Source organism: Pseudomicrostroma glucosiphilum (assembly GCF_003144135.1).
Source record: "Pseudomicrostroma glucosiphilum strain MCA 4718 unplaced genomic scaffold BCV69scaffold_10, whole genome shotgun sequence".
In the NCBI taxonomy this organism is placed as follows: Eukaryota; Fungi; Basidiomycota; class Exobasidiomycetes; order Microstromatales; family Microstromataceae; genus Microstroma; species Microstroma glucosiphilum.
Genome location: NW_020289922.1, coordinates 352,500 through 376,246, shown reverse-complemented (window position 1 = coordinate 376,246; position 23,747 = coordinate 352,500). Strand labels below are relative to the sequence as shown.

General features: G+C 56.6%; 7 protein-coding genes across 7 annotated transcripts; 2 read left to right on the top strand and 5 right to left on the bottom strand.

Annotated features, from left to right (window-relative positions):
* Positions 1 to 103: 103 nt before the first annotated feature.
* BCV69DRAFT_278032 (PGAP1-domain-containing protein) lies at positions 104 to 4,162 on the top strand (the record flags this gene model as incomplete). The annotated part of the gene is made up of 1 exon (XM_025491189.1): positions 104 to 4,162. One exon carries the CDS (start codon positions 104 to 106, stop codon positions 4,160 to 4,162), a length of 4,059 nt encoding a protein of 1,352 aa, XP_025346920.1.
* A 79-nt stretch (positions 4,163 to 4,241) lies between these two features.
* BCV69DRAFT_31836 (hypothetical protein) lies at positions 4,242 to 7,253 on the bottom strand. Its single transcript, XM_025495198.1, has one exon. It carries the CDS (start codon positions 7,023 to 7,025, stop codon positions 4,320 to 4,322), a length of 2,706 nt encoding a protein of 901 aa, XP_025346919.1. The 5' UTR covers positions 7,026 to 7,253; the 3' UTR covers positions 4,242 to 4,319.
* Positions 7,254 to 8,142: 889 nt separating this feature from the next.
* BCV69DRAFT_300065 (hypothetical protein) lies at positions 8,143 to 11,862 on the bottom strand (the record flags this gene model as incomplete). Its single annotated transcript, XM_025494422.1, has 1 exon — positions 8,143 to 11,862. The coding sequence occupies one exon, from the start codon at positions 11,860 to 11,862 to the stop codon at positions 8,143 to 8,145; it is 3,720 nt and encodes a 1,239-aa protein (XP_025346918.1).
* A 712-nt stretch (positions 11,863 to 12,574) lies between these two features.
* Positions 12,575 to 16,557, bottom strand: BCV69DRAFT_283858 (hypothetical protein). The gene has a single exon (XM_025492841.1). The coding sequence runs from the start codon at positions 16,416 to 16,418 to the stop codon at positions 12,810 to 12,812; it is 3,609 nt and encodes a 1,202-aa protein (XP_025346917.1). The 5' UTR covers positions 16,419 to 16,557; the 3' UTR covers positions 12,575 to 12,809.
* Positions 16,558 to 16,705: 148 nt separating this feature from the next.
* BCV69DRAFT_290718 (MFS general substrate transporter) lies at positions 16,706 to 18,997 on the bottom strand. Its single transcript, XM_025493724.1, has 3 exons — positions 18,667 to 18,997; positions 17,844 to 18,581; positions 16,706 to 17,762 (listed from the first exon to the last, which is right to left on the bottom strand). Exons 1-3 carry the CDS (start codon positions 18,890 to 18,892, stop codon positions 16,810 to 16,812), a joined length of 1,917 nt encoding a protein of 638 aa, XP_025346916.1. The 5' UTR covers positions 18,893 to 18,997; the 3' UTR covers positions 16,706 to 16,809.
* On the top strand, positions 18,925 to 20,517 carry BCV69DRAFT_278028 (S-formylglutathione hydrol; the record flags this gene model as incomplete). Its single annotated transcript, XM_025491188.1, has 6 exons — positions 18,925 to 18,987; positions 19,269 to 19,358; positions 19,434 to 19,778; positions 19,848 to 20,149; positions 20,186 to 20,367; positions 20,456 to 20,517. 6 exons carry the CDS (start codon positions 18,925 to 18,927, stop codon positions 20,515 to 20,517), a joined length of 1,044 nt encoding a protein of 347 aa, XP_025346915.1.
* A 235-nt stretch (positions 20,518 to 20,752) lies between these two features.
* BCV69DRAFT_278027 (hypothetical protein) lies at positions 20,753 to 23,416 on the bottom strand (the record flags this gene model as incomplete). The annotated part of the gene is made up of 1 exon (XM_025491187.1): positions 20,753 to 23,416. One exon carries the CDS (start codon positions 23,414 to 23,416, stop codon positions 20,753 to 20,755), a length of 2,664 nt encoding a protein of 887 aa, XP_025346914.1.
* Positions 23,417 to 23,747: the final 331 nt, after the last annotated feature.

Here is a 23,747-nt window from a genome sequence, read left to right as displayed (position 1 = left end):
AAGGCAGAGGTGAGATGATATGAGCATCTTGCCATACCATACACAACAGCATCAGCAGCACGCCTCATTTCTGCGGCGACCCACAGCTGCTGGTGAAGAGACGATGGCATCGCAGCGGGCTCGGCCCTCCGCAAGGCGCAGAGGTTCCTACCTGTCCCTTGCCCGTCTGATAGCCCCTGCCCTACTATTCATCTTCGGCCTGGCACTCCTCTTCGTCAACTATGGAGCATACACTGCGCTCCCGGAGGCGCTATCACTGCGTCAAGAATGTCGGATGTCTCGCATGTGGCCCTCCTACGAGCTACATCACCCTCCCTCTCCCTCTGGCCAAGGCAAAAAGTACAGGCTCTACCTCTATCGCGAGAATCCTCATGGCAGGGGAGCCATCACGGCTCCCAGGCGCAAACCGGCTCTCTTCATTCCCGGCAATGCTGGCAGCTATGGTCAAGTCAGGAGCGTGGCGAGCTGGAGCTGGCATGACTACCAGCGGGAGGTCAAGGAGAAGGGCAAATATCAGGCAGCAGAGACGGACTGGTGGTCCATAGACTTCAATGAAGACTTTTCAGCACTACATTCGACGACACTCGAGGGGCAGTCAATCTATGTCAATGAGGCCCTCGAGTATATCGTGAGTTTTTATATCCCTTCGGCAACCATCAGCATTCCAATCCTTGCCCACTCGATGGGAGGCATCGTGGCACGCTCAGCTCTGCTGCAGGGCAATCACCCAGCTGTCTCGCCGGTTAAGACCATCATCACGCTCTCGACACCACACCACGTCCCGCCGGCTCCAATCGAGAGGGACATGGACCGCATCTACCAGATGATCAATGGGGACCCGGCAGCAGCACAGGTACAACAAAAAGTACTGCTGGTCTCGCTCAGTGGAGGCATACTCGACACTCAGCTCCCCTCGGAGTACAGCACTCTGCCATCGGACTGGGCTCCGCATGTCCTGCAACACTTCACCTCCGATCTGCCAGCTTTGTGGTCCAACGTCGATCATCTAGCTATGATGTGGTGTGATCAGCTCAGGAGAAGAGTCGCCGTAGGTGTCGCTGGCGAGAAGCTCTCTGTGTCGGAAGAGCCAATGGCACAGCGCAAGCAAAGATGGTCTCAAGTACTGCAGGTTGCCGATCATAGCAGTGGCAAACTCTCCCAGTGGACAAGCGATGCTCCAACTGTCACGATATTGTCGAACTCTACTACCAACGTCGACGCCGCCGCGGCCTCCAATCATCGGGTGTTCACCCTCTTGACATCGCTGCGGCCACTAGAGCAGGTCACAGTACTGCTCTGTCGGTCAGAGCAAGACGAGGAGCAGACCTGCCAACCCCTTCCTCCATGGGCTTTCGGTGTGATCCCGCCTTCCCGACACGGCGAATCATGGACACAATTTCCCAAGGCCGAAAAATATTACGAGGCCGCTGGCGAAGGCCTGTGGGTCCTCGATCTTGACAGGCAAGAGCTGGTCTCGTTGGGATGGGATACAATCAGCATTCAAGAAAGCAGCGAGCTCAAAGGTCAAGGCTGGTGGGAGGCAGGCTGGAGCGGACCGGAGATGAGCAGTATCGGTGTCCGGAGCTCAGAAGGTCTGACCTTCGATCTTACACGCCGGCCCCTTGTTGTACAGTCGCCTGTGACAAGCATTCACCTGCCGCAGGTGGCCTCAAGTCTCTTCGTCTATGACTTCACGTTCACTTCGAGCTGCCAGAACTCCGATGCAAGCGCTCGCTTTGCGGCCATGGTGCACATCTATAATTCTGAGACTGGAGACGGAAGATGGTTTCCCTCTCTAGACCTTTCTCAGAGCGTCACGCTTCCTGTCTCCATACACGCGACCTCTCCGTACATCTCTACTCTGCCAGGTGCCAAGAAAGGCCTCACTCTCGAGCTCTACGCCTCAACCAAGAGTGAGTGTCGAGTATTCAAAGCACTCGAAATCAAGATCAACTGGAGCAAAAGCGTCGGTCTGTGGCTCTCGCGCTACCGACTAGGCGCTGTGAGCTGGATGATGGCCATCTTCTCCCTCTCTGCACGGTCGGTCATGCACCAATACGTAAAGAGGGGTACGCTGCCCGATCCAGTACGGAGCCTGCTTCAGACGATGCCAAGTTCTAGAAGCGGTGGAGGTCTCCTCCTCGCGTTCCTGGTGGGGCTAGCGGCGCTGCAGTGGGCGCTCGTCAATCTCGGACAGGTAACACAATCGTCATCGGTGCGCAATCTGCTTTTCGGCTTGACGGACGAGGCAGCGGCTTCCTTTGGGCTAATGAGTAGCGACCTCGGCCTAACGCTCCTCCTTGGCGTGGTGCTTGTGACCGTGACCTGGACGTTGCTGGCGATCATTACGATTGTTCTTCACATTTGGACGAGCTTGGCTGCGCAGGTCTTCTCCATTCTCAGATTGGAAGGCTTCTTACACTTCGACCACGATCTTTCGAAACTGCCGGCAATCCGGCACACTGCGCAGAGACCAGTCTGGAAGTTGACCACGCTCCTCACGCTGCTCATTTCTGTCGCTTTGGTCAAGCTGTACGTGCCATACCAATTTGTTTTCCTTGCTGCTACCCTCATGCAGATGCTCAATGTCATTCGGTCAAGAATGGCGCTCCAGAACACAAGCAAGGTGGCCAATCAGGACTGCCTTCGATTGCGATTTAGTCAGAACATTCTTATGCTTCTTCACTTTGTCCTGCTCTTGCCGCTCCGTGGTCCGTCTCTCATCATCTTCGTCCGCAACTTTCTGGCGGGATACATGTCTACATCAAGCACGTTCGCAATTGCGAGATCTCAAGTTGGTTCCGGCTTCGGCGAGGATCACGACATCCTTCGTATCATGCCCGTCCTAGCTCTGGTACAAGTGACTAGCACAGGCAGGCTGATCGAAATCCCTTTGCAGGGACCAGGAAGGTTCTTCACGCGTGCGATCGAGTATGCTTACCTCCTGCTCGGCGTCTCTACCCTCGCATGGGGGATCAGGTACCCATACCTGCTCTACGACATCTCCCTGTGGATCTTCACCCTCATTCTCGCCGGACACTATCTAGCTAGATGGCGTGTGGGAAGTCCAGAGTCTCCACGAGAGGTTGTATTGATTCGCAAAGAGGAGGGTGAAGATGAAGAATCGGTACCGCTGACGGCCAGATCAGCACCTGAAGATGGCGTGGCGCTGGAAAGGAGAGACCAGGAGGAAAGGGAAGTGGAGAGGGAGGTGCCTGTCATGCCTTTCTCCATTCCTGATGAGCTCATGCCTAGTGGTGGCAGCTACGAGGCAGTTGACGCCTCGGAGATTCAGATTCAGCAAGAGCAGTCTGCCAGTCCACAACACACCCCAGCGGAGCAGGGCGGGTCGGTAGTCTCCCCCCGTCCAGTTCAAATCGCAGACGCTGCGGCCAAGTCTGAGGTCAAGGCCTCCATACCCACGAGCGACGTCGACTCCCTCCTGATCGAGTATCTCTCACTCTTGGACGACTACCTCGAGCTACGTGAGACGCTCTCCGCCACGCTCAGCAAAGGTTTCTTCAACCTCTCCTCGGCACAGATGGCTGCTGGCGGATGGGGCACAACTGCTGGTGCACGCAGGAGTCTGTGGGACGCCAGGCTCACCAGGGAGGTCGAGGTGGATACGCAGAAGTGGACGTTGCGGGATGTGGAGAGAAGTATGCCTGAGGAGGTGGAAGAGAAGCAAGGGCCTGCTGATCAGGCGCTGAATGAGAAGTCGAATTCTGGTTTACGGCGACGCAAGCCAGTCTCCGCATCTGCCACGGAGCAAAAGGCAGAGACCGCTCAGTCAGCCACAAAACTTCCAGCGCCAGAGGATGAAAAAGAAGCGAAGACGGGCGAGAGCAGCAAGCCAGCTCCTCTCCCTCCCTCTGCCCTCTACCAATTCTCTGCTCTCCCTTCTGCCAAGTTGCGCCGAGCTAGACATGACTTCCGCGGCGCCTTGGAAGTGATCGTACAGGGGGCAGCGGCTCAGGGCACTAGCGATAAGAAGGTAGATGGGGAGGATGAAAAGTCTCGCAGGGGTGGGGGGAAGGGGGACAGTGCAGCCAGTCTGGGGCTGGTGCAGATGAGTATAGAGTTGCAGAGGCTCGAGGAGGCCATCAGGCATGCCAGAAAGGGGAGTGCGACACGGTCGCCAGATGAGAAGGGCAGACAGTGAAAACACCAACTGAGCAGGGATCAAAAGCATGGTGTGTGTTGTCAATACACAATCGCGATTCGTATTTTAGCATATCCTGGAACAAGTGAGGAACGATGATACAGACAAAGGCGAGATCTGGAGCAAGACGAACAAGGTGAGAGGGCAAAGGAGGAATCTACTCGGTCAGTCGTCTGGATGAAAGAGAAGACCAAGAGGAAGAAGAGGAGGAAGCTAAGCAGGATGGTCCACGAGTACTGCTGCTCCTTCCTAGCGCGCTGCGGAGGTTCTCAGGAACAGACTTCTCCTTCTTGATGCTCTTGTTCCTCGTAAGAGGAATTGTGGCCAGGAAAGGCGGAGTATCACTCATGGAAGCAGCAGCACCTTTCGCCTCACTTTGCATGTTGACCACACGTGGAGGCATGGCGGCACCTCGGACAGTGCTACTGATGGTGCCTGCTACCTTGCGCTCACCATGGCTCGTGGACGGCCGTTGAGGAAGTGCCTTCTGGTTTCGGTGAGCCACAGCGATTGGGGCCTCCCTCTCTGCTCCCCAAGTGGGACGTTCGCATTCAGAAGCTTCGCGACATCGCCCCGCTGTAGCCGGTCGACCATTCCTCTTGGCCGTCTGGGTAGTGGCAGCTCGGCTAAGGAGGCGCGTCTCGAAAGGCGCAGGAGCTGGAGGCCCGACCTGCTCACCCTCGCTGAAGCTTCGATTGCGCAGCAGGAGCATCGCCGTCCTCTCTGAAACAGGTGACCAGCGTTCACGCTGCTGCTGCGACGGTGCTTGCTGTTGACAGGCAGAGCCTTGCGAGATGGTACCGGTCTTCAGGGCTACCAGATTCTGCACACGGTCCAAGATACCACGACCGATCTTGTGCACGCGCTGAGTGGTGTCCACTGGGGCCGCAGGTGTCAGCGTCAGCACGTTGTCTCTCCAAAGGTGTACAGCGGTAGTGCTTGCCTCGCGCTCCCGGGCAAGCTGATGAGGGTCGCGTTCGCCGAGCATTGATGCATCAATTCTCGGCTCGTGAGGTTGGGAACAATGGGCAGCAATGTCTCGTACAGCCAGCGAAGCACCAGTCTCTGCTTGGCTCTTCGCAGGAGTAGCTAGCCGAGTCTGGAGCCCAGGTGTCACTCTTGCAGACATTGGCAGGTCGCTCCTGGCGCTGCTCGCAGAGCTGAGCAGGCGCGGCCTCTCAGCACCCTCAGCACCCGTCGATGGCCTTCTTGGATCCCTTGGCGGCCGAGGTGGGCAAGGCAGTCCAGTAGGCGTGGTAGCCGTGGACGGGAAGTGCTGCTCTGCCGAGCTCGAAGGTCTCTGCTGCTCTTTACAAGCTGAAGCAAAGTAAGCCGACTTTGACTCGGGTGGAGAGCGCCTTTCCTCCGCCGCACGACGGCGAGGTCCGATGACAGGGCTGTCTCTGCGGGAAAGCATGTCAGTCACGGATCTGGAGCGAGCCGGTGGTCGGCCTACTGGGCTGATGGAGTAGCTTTTCGTGTTGCCCGCGCTTGCTGGTAAAGCAGGCAGTTCGGCCGTCGGAGGAGGACCCAAGGGTGGGAGGGCCCGCTTGGGGGTCTCAGATGTCTCGAGTGTGTTGGTCCGAGTCCGCAATTTGAGGGTTATCACAGGAGCCTCTTCTGATCCGTACCCGGAACTTGCCGTGGCTGCCGAAGAGGGTGAGACATCCAGCTCGATATATCTGGCGTGCCCGAGCGGTCGATCATCAAGGTCGCAGAGCTCTTCAAGAACGCAGCCAACCTCCTGGTCCGTCATTAGTTGAGAAGGAGTGGCTCTTCTAATGCCCTCGCAGTCTCCACTCGAACAGTTGCTGTCCATTGACCAGCTTGAGTTCGTGCGCGAATCTGTACCTGTTTTAGATTCGTCACCTGACACAGGAGCGGACGATGGCAGCTCCGTCGGTACGTTCGCGACGCAAGCTTCTGACTTCGAAGGGCCCTTGCTGCTCTTGATGGTGTTCGTATCTGCACCGCCGCATGTGCTGTATGAAACCGCAAAAGCCGGTGACATAGAGAAGCATAGGTCTGACAAGTGAGCCTGTGGACTGCCACAATCTGCCAACAGCGACCAAGATCGCGACAGCCTCCTCGCTTGTCCGCTTTGACTGCGGTCTCTTGTCAGTGAATGAGACTGTGTCAAGGACCTTCCGCGCTCGATGGCATTGACCGTATGCGTAGGCTCCATACCACTAGCCGGTGATGATGGCGAGTCACGAGACGAGAGACACACGACAGCATTGCTGAATGCCTCCTCGAAGAGCTTGTCCGCACTGCCTTGCTTACTTCTAGCCGCAGGTGTCATTGCTTCGCAGTCGACGTTGATGATGCCCTTCGACAGTCGATGGTTCACTGCACATAGCAGATCTGTATCGAGGGGAAAGTGCTCAGAGACAGCCGTGGTGGGCGCGGAGACGCGCAAGGTCGAGGTGCGTCGATAGTGTGGATCCAGTAGGTGGGCGTCAGACCCATTGTGCTCATTCTGCCGACTTGACCCACTGATGAAGGACAAGTTGTCGAGACTGCTCTCTGGCGTAACCCGCTCAGATTTTCCGAAGAGGGAGATATGTCGCTGCTGAGAGGACCCTGAAGGCTGAGCCGCAAGGTCGAGGGAGTAAGGTCTCTTCGCGTTGTTCATATCCCTTTTCCGAGGCAGAGGCTGCAACGAATGGAATTTCCGTGACTTGTGCGATCTTCTGAGTCGGATCATACTAAGGTAAGAAGATACGGAGCGACACTGATCGTCTTGCTTCTTGGCGGCTCCACAAGCCGGAGAAAGGTCGAAGAGCTCAATGGCCGAATCATTGGAGTTGCTGTTGAGGGTACCCTCAGACATGTCTGAAGATCTTCTCCCTGGAGTCGGCATGTCTCTTACCGGGACTGAGAGCCTCCTGATATGCTCTCGGCTTGCACACGTTGAGCTCAGCTCAGCTGAAGCGAGAGCCTCAGAGTGGTGTGGATGTGATGGAAGCGCCAGGTCCGACAGGCAGCAGTGTGCGTAGACCAGATGGTTGCTTTGGGGGGTTCCCCGGGTCACATGCTCTTGGGAGATGAAGGCAGACAGGTCGACACCTCCTCCAGCATCTTTATGTCACCCGCGATTGCCCTCGCGTCGCCCAGACTAGCACGTCCAACGTCCACGATCCATCCCGATAAGCAAAGAGCACCCCATCTATCAGCCATCCCAGTCGCAAAGGCGCCCAGATCAGCATCGGCAAGAGCATCGACAAGAAGAGGGGCCACAAGGAAAGCAGGTCCATGGAGATCGCAGGGCAGCTGCAGCAAGCAACGTGCAGCTGGGAAAGGCAACTACCTCTTCAGCTCAGACCATGCAGTGGCAGTGAAGAGCAAACCCTTTAGAGCTCTGATTGGGTGCCATGCCATGTGCACCGCTTGCCCTCTCAGTGGGGAGCGATGACGAGGCTGCTTGCGCTTTGCTTCTGTCTTTTGGGGGGCGGTAGCAGCCAGATGGATCCGTTCCTTCGGGATCGGCGAGGATGCGGAACGTGATCGATCAATGCGGAACGGCATTGCTATTGCCATTGCATTGCCTTGTGCGCAAGAATCACAGTAAGGGGACAGATGGCCCGAGGAGGCACACCACTACTGAAGACCGAATAAGGAGGCTCGTTGAGCACTTCGATGGACAGAGCCTGAGACTATGCTCATCGTGACGCTTATGGCGTAGCAAGTTCGCCCACCATACGCATGCTCGCCAGATCGCAAAGAGAGAACGCTCACACTTTGGCATTGGCAATACCGCACGCAGGGAAGCAAGATCAGAAGGGAAAAGCAATTGTCCATTGCGCGTCTCCTTGCAAGTGATGTGCAAGTGACGCTGGGCATAGGGAGAGGGGATTAGATGATGAATGCTAAGCGCTTGCGCGTAAAGAGTGCTATGTACAGACAGTCGCAGAAAAGTAGAGGAACCCAAAGAGGGAGCGCGGTCATTTGTTGACAAATCCGCCTACCCCACTTGACCCCTACTGCTGGCTGGGACTGCGCTCTGGCGTGCCGGCAGTGATATGCGTTGGGCGCTCAGTGTGCGGCGGAATGCTGCTGGAACCATGGCGGAGAGATTGCACATTACCCATTGCCTGGGCTGGAGCAGCCGGGCCCATACCTGGCGAAGGGCTAGAAGACGAAGACCTGAACGGCGAAGAAGGTTGGGGGGTAGATCGACCAACGGAGGCCCTGTCTCGAGTGCGAGGCGAAGTCGCCAGTCCATTGACCCCAGCGCCTTGCCCATGGCTACTCCCGGAGGCTACAATACTAGATGAGGGATTCTTAAACCGCCCCAGCACGGCACTGTTGACTCGCTGGGCGAGCTGCGCGGATGGAGCAGGCGGTGCGTTGCTCTCACCTCTGTAGGCTGCTTGCCTATTGACTTGTGGCCTGGCCGGGCTAGGCTGATGACTATGTCGATGAGACGCGTCAGCAATTCTGTTCGCTTCTCTAGAGGGTCCTCCCAGATCCCGATGGGAAGAAGAAAAAGCTGAAACGGGCGAGAGCGTGAACGCTCGATGGGTGCTGTCCACAGACGCGCCTTGCGGTTTGTGCTGTTCTGCACCTTTTGCCGGAAGCTGGTGACTGAGACGCTTTGTTGCGGTCGTACTATTGGAGACCGGAGCGCCATTCGCACCAAAGACGTCGAACATCGCCTGGTTGCTCTGCTCAGGCTTTGTATTCTTACTGAAGATGCCAAAGTGGCTTTCCCTTTTTCTTCCCTTGCATCTATTCAAGTCTTGAGCCTGTTCTTGCGGTGTAGAGTCAACCGGCGAGACAGGTTGAGGGAATCGTCGAAGGTACGTCTGTCGAGGCGGTGAAGAGCTGGGAGGGGATGTCGACGAAGACTGAAGCGGTGTCAAAGTCTCCGTTGATGAAGACGAGTGGCCTTTTCCATATCTCTTCAGACTGGTGCCCCTTCTTTCAAAGAGATCTGCAATTGGTACATCATCTTCGTCTTCTTCTTTACCGAATGAAGAGTGAATGGAGCTCGCTGCAGACTGAAAAGACTCGTCCGTTGATGAATGACTGTTCTGACTGCAAGAGCGTCCATGTGAGATGTCTTTTCCCTGTGTCTGTGATGCAATTCCACTGCTCTCAGCAATTTCCGCTTCTCGAACAGCATGGAACGCAGCGGTCTTGGCCTCTTTCCTCGAGCCTTGGCAAGCTGGCACAATTTCTGCAGATATCACCTGCAGCGGTGGTCCAGACGAGATAGGTAGGCGCTTTGTCCGTGAAGCCAGATCTTCGGCAGACGCTCGTGGTGCAACCCAAGGAGGTGGCATCTTGCTGATACCTCTCTTGCCACGATCAGCTGTGCGCAACGGAGTACGGATCCCTCTGTCTGGGCTCCTGGGTGGTGCAAGACCTGCTTGAAGCATCAGATGCTCGGAAAAGCGAACTTTGGATGGCCTAGGCGACTTGACATTGACCGCCGGCAGTGTCGTCGCCCGCTTAGAGTCTACGACGACGTCACCAACATCAAAAGTGGTTCCAAAATCCCCCCTTATCATAGTGCATCGCTCTAGGAATGGCTTGCGAGTGGCCCAATGAGCAAGACCGTGCTTCGTTCCGTCCACACGGTGATCACTGCTCATGCTATCTTCAGCCGAGGCCAGTGTGCTGACCGAAGCTCGGCGATTGTAAGCAGCCTGCCCCAGGCCAGGTGGCCGAGCTAGTGCCTCAGGCGACACTTGATGTTTGGCATTCACAGCCCTCACGATGACGTCGCCACTGATGTAATGCGAAGCGTAGTCTTTCATAAAGTAGCCAATCTCAACTATCTCGTCTCGATCCAGACGCTGGAACTTGAGTTTCCTCATTACATGTCGGTGGCCGACTTCAATGCGTGTCTCTCTGGCCAATGGAGTGATTAGCGCGCGAGTGATACCCAGCTGGCTTCCACCTCTCCTACTTGCTGCCTCGAGCCTTGCAACGGGATTGATGGACCGAGGGTATAGAATGTCAACGGGCCCCTTGGCGCGCTCATCATTGCTTGGCCAGCCACGGACTATGCTGACAATGAGGAGATGGGCAAGCTGCGGATGGATCTTGAGAAGAGTACAGCTATGCAACGCCCGTTTGGCAGGAGAGTCAAGCCCTGGTAGAGAACGACGAGAAGTTGGGCCAGGGGTCACTATACTTCGTGCCACCGTGGGTCGATCTTCTTCACTATTGCGAACATTGCGAGAAGTCACAGAGCTCTTCTTGCTACGCTGAGCGGCTGTCGAAGATTTGTCATCGCACGCTTGGCTGGCCTGGGGACCACTCTGGGTATTCTGACTTCTTGCGGGTGTGAAGTCTTCGTCTCCACCATAGTCGTCTTCCGATACAGATGAGACAGTCGAGTCTGGTCGAGACTGGCGATTCGAAGCCGAGCGAACAGCTTGTGAAACGCGGGACAGGATACTGCGAGGCTTCTTCACCCGTTCTTCTTCCTCGAGACGTGCCATTTGCGCTTCAGTCAGAAGTCTTGGCGCTGCAAGGTCATCAGTAGCATGTGGCCATGTAGGGAAGGCTCTCGTAGAAGAAGAAGCACAAGCAGAGCCAGTTGCATCCCTCTGCGTGGAGAAGATCGTCTGAGCTTCATCGTCTCCCAATGTCATGAGTGCATCCAGGGCATCTAAGAGCTCGAAACTCTCTGCAGAGAGCTTGGGTGTTGCTGTTGTAGAGGATGAGCTTCGGAGACGTTGAGTGGAAGCCTGAGCAGAGGAGGCTTGGCGCCTTTGCGTTGGTGTAGGTTCATCGGAGAATCGGTCGCGGAGTATAGGACACTGGGCTAGAGCAGGTGTATCGACATTGCGAAGCGGTGGTAGCTGTGGTCCAGGGATATCATCGCCCTGTCTTTCCAATCTGAACTCTCTTTGTCGTGGGGTCGTCGCCGTAATCCCCTGTGAGCTCTCCGCAGGGTCACTGTGGATTCGCGAGCTCTCAGTCTCTCGGACGGAGATCGACAGTGGGACAGTCGCTGCTTCACTTGCTGAAGATTGACGAAACCTAAAGAGCTTGCGACCCATAGCTCGCACAGCACTGCCTGCGGGAGAGGAGAAGTGGTTTCGTCCATTCATGCCTGGCTTGAGAGGTGTACGGATTTGAGCGCCAGGCGGATCTTCCATCGTGCCGATACCTCCTGTCCAGAGCTCGGCTGAGAAAGCGGCTCGGCTCTCTTTGAGGTCTCGATGACTAGATGAGGGCGAAGTCCGGGGGGTGCTGTCGGCAGACGAAGCAGTCAAGGGGTCCAATTCGTTGGTGGTAGTCTCTACGCTATTCAGAGATGGCCTAGTAGGGGATGACGAGGGTGATAATGGGGAGTCAGAGATGCCTGCTCCCCGTACCTCACCAAGTGAGGCCAGGCGCGTGAGTCTAGGGTGTTCTGAGTCTGTGGAGTCGGTAGGTCTGGCATTAGCGCCTGATGTCTGAAGGACGTGGGAAGAGGAGCAAGGCAGGTGCTCTACGGAGAATGATTGACGTTCCCGGAGAGAAGCATGAGCGGGCAAATCGAGTGTGGTAGAGGGCGAAGGGCAGGCAATGGCAGGCAGAGGAGGTCGTTGTTGATCCTGGTGGGTGTGCCGTGTCGAATTTGCCGACTGCCGCATGGCCTTGAGGCGAGACAGACTGCGAGGCGACTTGAGCTTGAACTTGGATGCAGGTGCTACAGCAGCACTGCTCTCCATAGCCGCAGAGGTGGAAGGAGTCATCGTGGAGCCTGCACGACGCTGCACAAAGGATCAGATGGTGGGGGGCGATAGAGGGGAGGGAGGGGGTACCATCTGATGAAGCATTGAAGCTCGCTCAAGACCACTTGCTTGAGCAGCTCAGCACCACAAGAGGAGGCGCCCTACCAGAGAAGCTTGCATTTGACGTCCGTAGTCCGGCTAGACTTTGCCGCACAGTCCACCACCCAGATCTCGCGGAGCGTTGGGCCCGAATGCCGCTGCTGCTGGATGTGCGTCTTGAGGGGAAAGGTGATTGAGTCAGTGATTCTGGTACCACTACTTCATCAGGAGTGGAAGCATCGGATGTTGCCTCGGATCCTGCATTGAGTGCCTTGAACTGCCCTCACACCCTCTTGCCTGCCCCTGACTCGCCCTATCGAGCCGTCAATCGTCCGTACAGGGCGCGGTGCGAGCTCGGCGCCACACGCTTGCGCCTTGGAGGCTCGGACGTTGTCACGACGGTACACATCTTCCCCTACGCTCGCAAGGGTCACACGTGCTAGAGTTGCATAGCTCCGTACATCTGCTTGAAAAGATGTCAAGTCTGGCAGACAGATCGCACAGATAGGAAACTTCGTGTCTTCTTGTAGGTGTGGCGCGACTCCGCAAAGGCACTTTCGGACTTTTTTCGGAGGCCCCTACGCAAAGTCACGCCTATGCAAAGTCACACTTTTGTCTGGCTCCTGCGCCGGGGCTGAAGACTACAAGGCTTGACCCATACAGTCATTTTCGAATTATTGACAACACCGTACTGTTCTATTGACAATGGAGAGTCTGTTTTCGCCTCAGTGGTTCAATTTCGCTGGCGCTGGTATCTCGCACGTACAGCTCTTTAGACCTCGTACTGTAGAGGAAGAACGTAGCAGATGCTGAGCTCACGATGTAATTGGTCAGGCCCCAGATATCGGGCCCAACACCCTGATCGTTTGCTATCGTCTCCCGACGTCCACGCTCGTCCTCGTATCCCCCGCCTCCTCACCACCCCCTACCTCACTCAAATCAAGCGGAGTGATCCAGTTCGCCAACTCCTCGCCCTCTCCCACATCTCCTTGCCGTCCCTTGAGCTTCTTCTTGACCCGATCCTTCATCCTTCCCAACCCACTCCTCTCGCTCCCGTCAGGAAGACCATTGCTGAGACCTATGTCGCCGCCGCCTCCGCCTGTGGAGAGGGAGTTGTACGAGTAAGACGTCAGGAGGGGGTTCTGCCCACTGCCACTGCCGGACGAAGAGGAGCCGGTAGGAGCGCTGTGTCCCAGGGAGGACTCGTCCCAGAGGACCAACGGAGGTCCGTCGGCCGATACGGACGAGAGAGGCAGCAGTCGCTCTTCGGCTTCGGTACCATTGGCCGATCCATCGGTGGGGAGATAGCTGTATACCAGCCCAGCATTGCCCCCAGCTGCTTGCGACGCACTCTCCTTCTGCAGCTTACCAAGCCACTTCTCGTCGTGCGCTTCGATGATGTGGTATAGATCACGGGGAGAGTGGCGAGCAGTATACCCGCTCGAAGGGCAGGAGGCGGAGAAGCGGTGAGCCTTCTGGAGGTGTTGAGCCAGCTCTACCAGAGTCGTAGGGAGGTCCAATCCCGCCCTGGTCTCCTTGGCCACCTGAGCTGGGTTGGCTTGGTAGGTCATCGAGTAGGCAGAAGTGACCGGTCCGATGCCCATTGAGCTCGGGGGAAGGTTGAGTACCCGCCGGTCTGAGCCGCGCTTCAGGTATCCCATGTCCAACTCTCGCTCTGCCTGGGTGCGAGCCCCATCATGGTACGCTTGATTGCTTCCGGTCGAGCCTGTACCCTGTGTGCGATGTACATGACCTTTGGCATCTTGCTGACAGAGACTCATGCAGATAGAGACGCAGGCAGTAGGCCTCATAGCTATACGTTGACGAGCCTTGGCCGCTACTTCCTCAGCTCCACTTCTGGTAGGATCAACTTGCAGCGAGAAGCGATCGCTGTTTGATCCTTTTCGACTTGCAGGGGTGACAAACTCGACTTCCATGCGCAAGAGAGGAATACGATTGTTCTCTGCAGCATCTGCCACCGCTTGAGGAGCAGCCTCGATGCGGGTGTTTCCCAGCCACGCAAGAGAGCGCAGCAAGATCTTCCAGGATCCACAGCGTACAGTAAAATAAGGGCAGGAAATGCTTGAACCGCCCTCAGATGCGTCTCTGGCTCTGGTGCTAGACAGGGAGATGACACCTGGGAAGCGCGACTTGAGCAGGGCTTCCTCTTGCTCCGTCATCGAATCTTGGCTACTAGAAGCTTGTTCCTCTTCTGAGCTACCGGTCCGCCTCATGAAATGTTCCCGAGGACCTGGCCGAAGCTTGGTAGCGAAGGCAGTGTCCGAGTAACCCCAGTCAATCCCAATCGGAGCTTTCTGTCCGGGCAAAGAGGGACGACCACTACCTAGCTCCGATACAGATGGAGACCTCGAGCCTTCTCGTCCTTTGCCGACTCTGCTGGGCACAGAGAGATCCCCAGTAGCAGAAGTCTGACGCGTGCGCGCTGTGCCTGTCATTGAATTCGATCGACTTGATGTCGCTGTGAAGCGACTAGCGGTCGAGGCAACACTCGAACGCGAACTCTGACGATCAATTCCGTGTCCAGGAGTGACTGGGTATTGACCACTTCCTGCGCTTCCGGCAGGGCTGTGGCCGTTCTGAACAGGAGCAACGTCAGGCCGACTGATGCCAGGGCTGTTTGACAATGCAGGCGTGGGCTTGCTGCCGTCCTGTGAGTTCGAACCTGGCTGACGAGGGTGTGTTGCTCGTTCTGATTCCTTCCTGGTGACAGTACTGCTACCTCCCGCTGACCCATCCGGAGCAGGGTCCCGCCGGCCAAGAGCTTCCATCCGTCGCTTCTCCTCGAGAGGATCTGTCGGCACGTGCGGTGTCGTTTCTGGCTCTGGTCGTCCGCCATTTGCAGCTCGCTGCTCTCGAATTCGTCTTGCTCTCGCTTCATCCCAGAACCCAGTAGGGGCTCGACTGGGAGCCTCGGGGGGACGATCCGCACCGATGTGATCGTATGCAGGAGGAGCTTCCGCTGCATCCGCAAAGGGGTCGTCTCGGTCGTCATTGTCGTCTAGCCGATCCTCATTAGGCAGAGGCTGTTCGTGATTCTGAACAGACTGAGGATCTGGGAGTGGCACTTTCGACGGTCCTGGTGCAGGCACAGATGCTCCCTCTGAGGAAGGTCGGCTCTGCGGGATAGGAGGTAGGACCGGCAAAGGGCGTCTGATGCGGCCTGAATCAGCGCCCTCTGTGGAAGAAGAGGCAGCAGGCTCGACATGCTGGAACCCTCCGCTACCCGAGCTACCGCTGGGTCCAGCTGTGGTAGGACGCGATGAGCTCGCGCTGCTTGCTGCTTGCTGCTCTTCAATCTCCCTGCGTATCCTCTCCACCATCCTTACTTCTTCCTCCTCTGCCTCTCTTCTCCTCTCCCACTCCTCTTTCAGACTAGCTTCCATGACTTGACGCATATGCTCTTCTTCTTCCTCAGCACGCTTGATAGCCTCTCTCGCAGCATGCACCCTCGACTCCTCAACAGCTCTAGCCTCTCTCTCCCTGGCTTCCTGTTCCCTCCTCAGCTCTTCCTCCCTGCTCTGCTCCATCACTAGCCTCATCTGTGCTTCCTCTTCCCGCTGACGTTCCGCTTCTCTGCGTTGTCTATCTGCTTGCTCCCGCCTGTGCAGGTCTTCGAGCCTCCTCATCTCCTCTGCTTCAGTCGCCCGACGCAGCTCGGCTTCTTTCTGAGCCGATTGCTGAGACGCTGCAAGGGCGGCCTGAAGATCTGCATCATCATCGTAAGGATCCTTCGGCAGTGGAGAGGGAAGCATGGTGTGGCCCTGCGGCGATGGAAGGCCTTGAGAATGTGGGTGCGGCGGGATGACAGGGCCTCGGACAGGTCGGGTCGGCTGTGCAAAGTAGTTGTACGAGTCCTGGCTGGCTGGTCGCGGACGCGAGGTGTCGGGTCCTTGCGGATGGGGCGAGTGTTGAAGAGGAGGCGAAGGACTCCAGTGAGCAGGAGCTGGCATTGACATGGATGGTGTCGGCGGTGGCCTCGAAAAAGGCCTCGACGTTGGAGGGGGATACGAGCTCCCTACACTAGGCGGGGGACGCCCTCCCTGGCTGGGATATGAGCTCCCTGGACCCGGCCGTGGCATCCCACTTTGCCCATTGTATGATGCAGAAGGAGAAGAGATAGGGGGCGGACGTCCTGCATGTCCAGAGTAAGAGCTACCTGAGGCTACTGGGTAGGGAGGCCGTGCTTGCCCAGACGCCGGGTTCGTGTAAGGCCGAGGGAACCCGGTCTGCTGGGGCGGTCCATGCCCCTGCGAGTAAGGCGACGGCATCGGGAAAGCAGTCGAGCCATGGTTCCCCGATGTAGAAGGGTAGGAGGAGGACGATTGCTGTTGTTGCTGCTGTGGCGGGTATTGGTTGGTCTGAGCTCGGTACGGTTGGTACGGCCGACCGGGCGCGGGTCGAGCCTGGGCCGGACGTGCAGGCGATGCAGCAGGATGATTAGATGACGAGTGCCACATACTAGAGTTGCAGAGATTACGACATCCAAGTAGAGATGCTGCCTAGCAGCTGTAATCTAGTCGGCCTCTCAGGCCAAGAGAAAGAGGATGGATGGATGAAGGGAGTGAGCAATGGAGGGAGCCGAGTGATAGGCTGACTGGGAGGCGTGAGAGCGGAAAGGCGGGGGCTTCCAAGCTGCCGCTCCTCTCTCACAATCTTTGTCGCACCCCTCCACAGCCACACTTCCGCCGGAATCAAGCCACCAAAAGGGAGGCACCTCGCACAGCCCGCTCCACGCAGCGCACGTCCGATGAAATAAGCATCTACAATTGGGAAGAGACATGACATGATGACACTTGGAGGCTCGTATGACTGATATTAGAGATGCTTGCAGGTTGGATCACGACTGCATTAGCGGTCTTTCTTCCCCTCTTTCCTCTTTTTGCCGCTCGCTGCCAGCTCCTTCTCCTTCTTGTCACCTTCGCTCAACCTCCATTCCTCGACATTCATCCGCTCCAATCTCCGGCTTTGAGGGATGATGAAGAATAGGAGGAGCGCAAGACCGATCACGACACAGACAGTATTGGTGATGTAGTACCCGTCCTGCGTGATTTGACACTTGCCACCCGCCAGACGACATGCCTCTTTGGCAGCGTCTAGGGTAGCGCATTGTGCTCCTGCATCAAACTGAATGAATGGCGTAGTGCCGTTGGTGTGGGGTTTCACAGGCAGATCCACACCTTTGAGGTGATCGATGAAAGACTCGGCTGCCTCAGCAGCTCTATCTCCAGCCAATCCGGGCTTGATCTTCGCCGCCACCTTCTCAATGGCCGATGCTGTCACGCGGCACTCGCTGATGGTCAGCCAGTCGACTGCCTTGAGGACAAAGTAGCTTGGCCAGGTTCCCCCCAGATTTGAGACGGTGTTGAGAAGCGTCATGTAAGTCCCTCCAATCAACGGGTCCGCGATCTGGGTATGGAAGGCTGAGATGCCCACGAACTGTACAGTGGAGGCAAAAGAGCCTGCCACGGTTGACACGATGATCAGGCCAAAGTAGGCGAGACCAACAGATGATCCAGGTGCATGAGTGGACCTCGACAAGCCGGCTACGATGCCCATGGAGAGCACAGCGAAGCAGAGGCGAGCGCCGTAGCCCCACAGCCACGGGGTGAGCGCTTTGTCTCCACGCGACCAGCGGGCAGCAAAGTAGCCTAGCACTAGCTGGAAGGGGAAGTCAATCAGAACAGCCAGTGCCAGATCTTCTTTGCTGAAGCCCTTTTCAATCAGCTTGAGGCTGGTCACCGCATCGTTGGCTTGAAAGCCAATCTTAGCGACAAGATGTATCAGCAGAAACATCTGGACATCTGAAACATGCGGGGCAGAATGATGCCATTACGTCAGATTCTGAAGATACGCAAAGACTCTCTTTCAAGAGCAGGACTCACGCTTTAATTTGCAAATTTTCCACATGACCTCATATGCGCCTTTTAGACCAAGCTTGTCCTCGAGCGATGGTTCTTTGTCCGCCTTGTCCTTGTCCTCTTTCTCCTCTTGACTCTCATCTTTGAAGAATGCGAGCCACATCGTCACCACAACGAAGGCGACGGAAGCAATCTTGAGGTACGCCGACAAGCTCAGGACAGGATAGCTTTGCGAAGCGCTAGCAGACCGGAGGTACTTGTTGCCGAACTCTACGCTATTGAGTGCGAGGAAGACGGTGAAGCTCATGAAGTATCCAATGTTGAGCCCGACGGTCTGAGCTGTAGAAGCGTAGGAGAGATTGTCTTGCGAGAGCAAGGTCAGAGCCCAGCCATCTACAGCAATGTCTTGCGTAGCAGCAAATGCTACCAGCGTGAAGAACAGGGACGTGATGATCAAGACTGGAGGCTTGTCGTTGAGGAGCAGCTGATCGACTCTGCTGCCGAGGAGCCACAGCATGATGCCTACGATGAATTGGATGGGCACGATCCAGCTCTTTCTCCGCCCGAGTCCTACCCTGCCAATGCCAGGCAGAGTGATGTGTGTGACCCAGCAGGAATCTACAATGGGACTCCAGGCGAGCTTTAGCGAGTATGGATATGTAGCCAGCATGAAGGTGCCGATGTCTGCGTATGAGAGCTTTGTCTTAAGAAGGTATGGCATCGTGCCAAAGGCGAGTCCCACGGGGACCCCTTGCAGCATGTCTGAGGGCGGGGAAAGGGGGGGAAGCAGGATGTTCAGCAATAGGTCACGGGAGGCGGCTGTATGCAGCCAAGTGATTATACTTACAGAGTATAACTAGGAGTATGATGGCATTCCTGTCCCGTTTGGACAGCTGTCCGCTGCCTTGTGTAGGTTTACCCTCGCTGGAGCGCTTCTCGTTCGCCTCCTCTGCTTCTGCCTTTTCTATGGCGGGTGCTGCTGCGTTGCCATTGAGTGGCGTGCCATTTGTGGTGGTAACGGACTGCTGCACCCTTTTGCGAGTGTGCGAGTCCGACGGCGTTGCCGAGCTCATACTGATAGGGATGAGTGGTGAGTGGGACAGTGATGGGCAAGAAGGAGGTAGCTGTCCTGGGGGACGATCTTCGTCTCCTGTTGCTTCCACGTCGTGTGCGCCCCTTTGCTGTTGCGTTTCCTGGGTGCGGCCGCGTCGGAAGCAACAGACGGAACAATCCCCGCTTCCGCCTCGCGTTCGTCTCCTGCGCGTTGTGCCCTGTGCGCACGGAGCTCCAGACGCCGACAGTCGTCCATGCAGCCTCCACAGCGCCGGGCAGCAGAAGTGCTCCTTCTTATCCGATCAATACCAGACACACCAGAGACATCCATCCAGCCAACATACTCTCACACATCAGGACACGTCAGTCAAGCTCAGACTTGGTCTTGTTGCACAGCACCCTGGTCATCTGAGCTCAATCGCCCACTTCCACCTCACAGTCTTCAACGTCTTGCGATCCACAATCAGTATGGGACTCGAAAAGCAAGTGAGTACAGGGCTGCGCGTTAGCGACTACAGTCCTCCAGAGCTCACCCTATCCCTCTGTGTTCCTCTTCAACAGTCCTCGAACAAGGTCTTTGGCGGCGAAGTCACAAAGTATTCCTTCAAGTCCTCCGTCCTGGGCGACCTCTCTGCCAACCTGAACCTCTACCTCCCACCCTCCGCTTCCTCCTCGAAGAAGGTGCCCATCCTCTACTTCCTCGCCGGACTCACATGTACAGAGGACAATGCTGCTCAGAAAGGTGGCATGTTCGAGGCTGCCTCCCAAGAAGGCATTGCCTTGTGCTTCCCTGACACCAGCCCAAGGGGAGCCAAGATCGAGGGAGAAGACGAGAGCTATGACTTTGGTAGTGGAGCTGGGTTCTACATCAATGCTACCAAGGACCCTTGGAGCAAGCACTACAAGGTGAGGATCAGGTCGCTCAAAGCTGCATCGTAGCTCCTCACTCACTCCCCCCTTTTAACATCTGCGCAGATGTACGACCACATCGTAAAGGAGATCCCAGAGCAGCTCAAAGCAGCCGACCTCCCCATCGACTTCTCCAAGTCGTCCGTCTTCGGCCACAGCATGGGTGGTCACGGAGCCCTCACTCTCTACCTCAAGGGAGAGGCTAGCTTCAAGTCCTGCTCGGCCTTCTCGCCCATCTGCCACCCTACAGCCTGTCCTTGGGGAGAAAAGGCCTTCAAGGGCTACTTGGCTGGTGGTGTAGAGGAAGGCAAGCAGCATGATGCGACTGAGTTGGTCGCTGCTGCAAAGGGCAAAAAGCTCAACATTCTGTGAGTATGCCCTTCTCCTGCAACGCTATCCGCTAGGCTCTGTCAAGCTGACTTTTGCCCTTGCGGCATCCTGCTCTACAGGATCGACTCAGGTCTAGGAGACAACTTCTACCAGCAAAAGCAGCTTCTACCAGAAGACTTCCAGGAGGCAGCTCGCAAGAGTGGCCACGGGGAGGACGAGGTCAACATCCGACTGCAGGACGGCTACGATCACTCCTGTGAGTCCAGGAGCGGACCGGTCGGAGCAGACCAGCAGATGAAATTGACCATTTTGCCTCTAACTTTGCTCCTCTACTGTTCGCTCAGACTTTTTCATCTCGACATATGCGCCGGAGCACATCCGGTGGCACGCCAAGTTCCTCAAGTGAAGGAGAGAGTGGGAGCCACAGAATTCTGCTTGGAGGCAAAAAGATCAATGCAACTTTTCCTGTATTTTGGTAACCATATTGAGTGATGACATTCAATCAACGTCCGTGCGATCTATTGCGGACGCTACTGCTACAACAAACGAGAACGAAAAGGAGCCTAACATTTTCGCCTTTCGACCTGAAATCTGTGCATGTGAGGCATCTCTGCTCTCAACAATTACCCGTACTGCTCCTACTAATCCTCATCCGCCTTCCAGACCTGGTCAAGCTCGTTCTCATCCATCATCTCCCCAGTAGCCGCCGTCTCCCCCGCATGGGTGTTATCGTCGACCATGACGGCTGCTGCTGCTGCGGCGGCGGCCGCGGCCGCCGCCGCCGCCGTCTGAGCCTCATGCTGGTCGTCCTGGTGATGGCGCTGGTGGCTATGCTGCTGCTGCTGCTGCTGGTTTTCCAGACTATATTGGTTTTGAGGCTGCGCAGACAGCTCTTCGGATGGTCCCTGTGCTCCTTCGTGCCCCACTGCTGCACTCTGCGGGCTCGAGCCAGAGAGGGCAGCTACGAGGAGTTCGAGTTCATTGGACACTTCGTAAGCGATGTCTAGCACCCGACCATACTGTCTGATAGCGCGAATGACGTCGTTTGTCTCCTTTTGTCTGTCGAAGCGGGCGAGGAAGTAGGCAGTCTCGATCATAGCTGGCAGACAGATGCCGCCTGCGTCGAGCTTGATCCATCCCGCGTCGGCGAGGGACGAAGAGACTTCGGCGATGCGCAGCGCGCCGGAGAGGGCTTCATCGTTGACCTTTTTTATTACGGTGGAGAGTGACGCGGATTCTGCGGAGATAGAACCGAGGGAAGAGGACGAGAAGCCGATCTCGTCGAGTGCTTCCCAGAGAAGGATCCACTTGACGTGGAAGCCCATTTCGAAATTGGCGGCGGTCAGAGAGGCGGAAAAGTCCCACGGTTGGAAGCGCGATACCGGTAGGCCTACCCTCTCCATCCACTCTTCCGACCACTGAGTGAGGCTACGAATAAGCAGCTGGGCCTCGTCTACAGGGATGCCCGCAAGCTGGACGCTCGGTGCCCATAGAGTCTTTGCGACGAGCCTGTTGATGTTTGCATCTGCCTTCGACGCAGCCAACCAGACCTCAAAGCCTTCCCCAGACGAGTGCGGTGAGAGTGGTCCGATAGGAGTATCCTGCGAGGGCTCCGGGTCACCACATGTCGAGTCTTCGTCGCCATTGAAAGCCTTGCGACGGAAGAGAGCTGCTTGCTGTGCATCGAGCGCGCTGGCAAGGCGCCACGTCATAAGCGCTGAGCGCCTTTCCTTCTCGTCATGTATAGTCGCAACACCCGCGGCGGTGTGGTATCCCAGATCCATTAGATGACTGAGCGCAATCCGTTGCCACGTACCGCTTTGATGAACGAAAGGTCGGGTAAGTATGCGATGCTGAGGTTGGTTGGTATCACCCATGATCTGGAAGGGAGCGTCCACTGGGCGTTGCGAGAATGGCCGTCTGCGAGCCGAAACAAGCAGAGGCTCCAAGAGGAGTGCAGCTCTTGCGGTATCGAGAGTGGCATGGCGATGCCCCTTGTGAGCCTCGAAAACTTCGACAGCACGTAGCAGTATGTCTTGTGCAATTCGCGAAGTCCCAACTGGTGTAGCGCTCTCGTCAATATTGGCAGGGTCGCTCTGCCCATTCACAGCTGCGCTTCGCTTTGACCTCTCGTCGGGACCGAGGCGCTGCTCCGCTTCCTTGCGATCGCCTACCAAAATAGGGGACTCGCTGAAGAGGGCTCCCCATGCTAAGATCGCTGCAAAAATGACATCCGAAGAGGCAGGGGTGGTAGGTGCATTGCTGCTCCCAGATGTGCTTGCCACTTGCCCTTGATCACCCTCTGGACCAAAGTGTGAGTGGAACGGTGTCTGATCGATAATGGCATAGCGGGCATGAACGAAGGAAAAGTAAGCTTGGACAAGATGTGAGATCATTGTTGCCCGGGCAGATCCGATGTGTAGTCTCGACTCGGCAGCAGATGGCAATTTGGGACGATTAGCCGGTAGCGAATTAGAGCTGATACCATTAGCTGGAGAAGGTGGCGCTTGACTTGGTGTATAGTTCGGAGTATCTTGAAAGAGCAGGAAGCGAACAACAGGAGATAGCAGCTCCTTGTCGTCCGAAGGCGTAGCAGCGTAGGCCTCCGTTGCTGCCGCGTGAGCGGCCTTTTGACGCTTGCTAGGCCGCCTTGGACCCTTGGTGACCATTTCAACGTAGAAGTGGGTGCATGCAGTCTTCTTTCTCTTGCACTCGTTGCATTTGTCTTCTCCAGGTTCCCGTACGCACTTGACCTTCCTTCCCCTGCAAACATCGCAGGATGAATTCTGCTTGCGTGACTTGTCCGGCCCTGGACTAAGATCCTTCGTCTTTTTGCGCTTCGAGGATCCATCGCCAGTCTCATCTGCGTCCTCTGCGCCTTCTGCAGGCGAATGGCTGCCGTCCTCGCCGTGAGCCGCAGCGTTCATAGACTCGTCCAGAGGAGACTGTGGGCGATGAAGGTGATCGTTCTGCTCGTGGTCACGGCCTTCGTGATTGCCCTGCTCACCCTGATGCTGCCTTACCGCGGCGGCAATGGCAGCAGCTGCAGCGACAGCCTGAAGATTACTGTCGTTGTTGGACCCATGATACGGCGGTCCGCCATCCGCGCCTCCACCATGGCCATTTTCGAGCGCATGCTCCCGATCGGCGACCTGGTACTTGACAGGCTGCGCTGCTCCCTGGCTCGTCTCGCCATTCTCAACCACCGACGACACGTTCACGTCCTCAAGACCTTCAAGAAAGCGTGATTGTTCCCCCTCAGCAGTGTAGGCGTTGAAGCCCGAGCCATCTGCAGCATCGTCCATGGCTGCGAGAACAGATATGCACCTAAGGAGTGCGGAACCTTCGTGCTGGGCGGGTGGTAACGGCGAGCAGATGCGAATTTGGCAGCCAGCGCCTGATGGCCTGGATGCCAAGGGGCGAGGGGGTACGAGCCCGTAGGGCGTCCGTCTCCGGAAGGAGGTGTGGAGGAGGTGTGAGCGGGTAGCGGAACGAGGTGTTGCTACCTTCTCACGCTTGCTTCCTTGGCGGTGACTTTGACTTAGGAGCCGAGAAGGTGGAAGAGAGTTAGGATCCGAGACTCGACGACCAGGGAGGTTCGGATACGAAAAGCAGCCCAGCCCAGCCACCTCCGCG

Bases quoted from the DNA above. Each gene is read 5' to 3' on its own strand.
- BCV69DRAFT_31836 (XM_025495198.1), bottom strand. From the start codon at position 7,025: ATGCCGACTCCAGGGAGAAGATCTTCAGACATGTCTGAGGGTACCCTC.
- BCV69DRAFT_283858 (XM_025492841.1), bottom strand. From the start codon at position 16,418: ATGTGGCACTCGTCATCTAATCATCCTGCTGCATCGCCTGCACGTCCG.
- BCV69DRAFT_290718 (XM_025493724.1), bottom strand. From the start codon at position 18,892: ATGAGCTCGGCAACGCCGTCGGACTCGCACACTCGCAAAAGGGTGCAG. The intron at 18,582-18,666 runs GTAAGTATAATC...CCCCGCCCTCAG, and splicing joins CATACTCCTAGTTATACTCT to ACATGCTGCAAGGGGTCCCC. The intron at 17,763-17,843 runs GTGAGTCCTGCT...CGCATGTTTCAG, and splicing joins GAAAATTTGCAAATTAAAGC to ATGTCCAGATGTTTCTGCTG.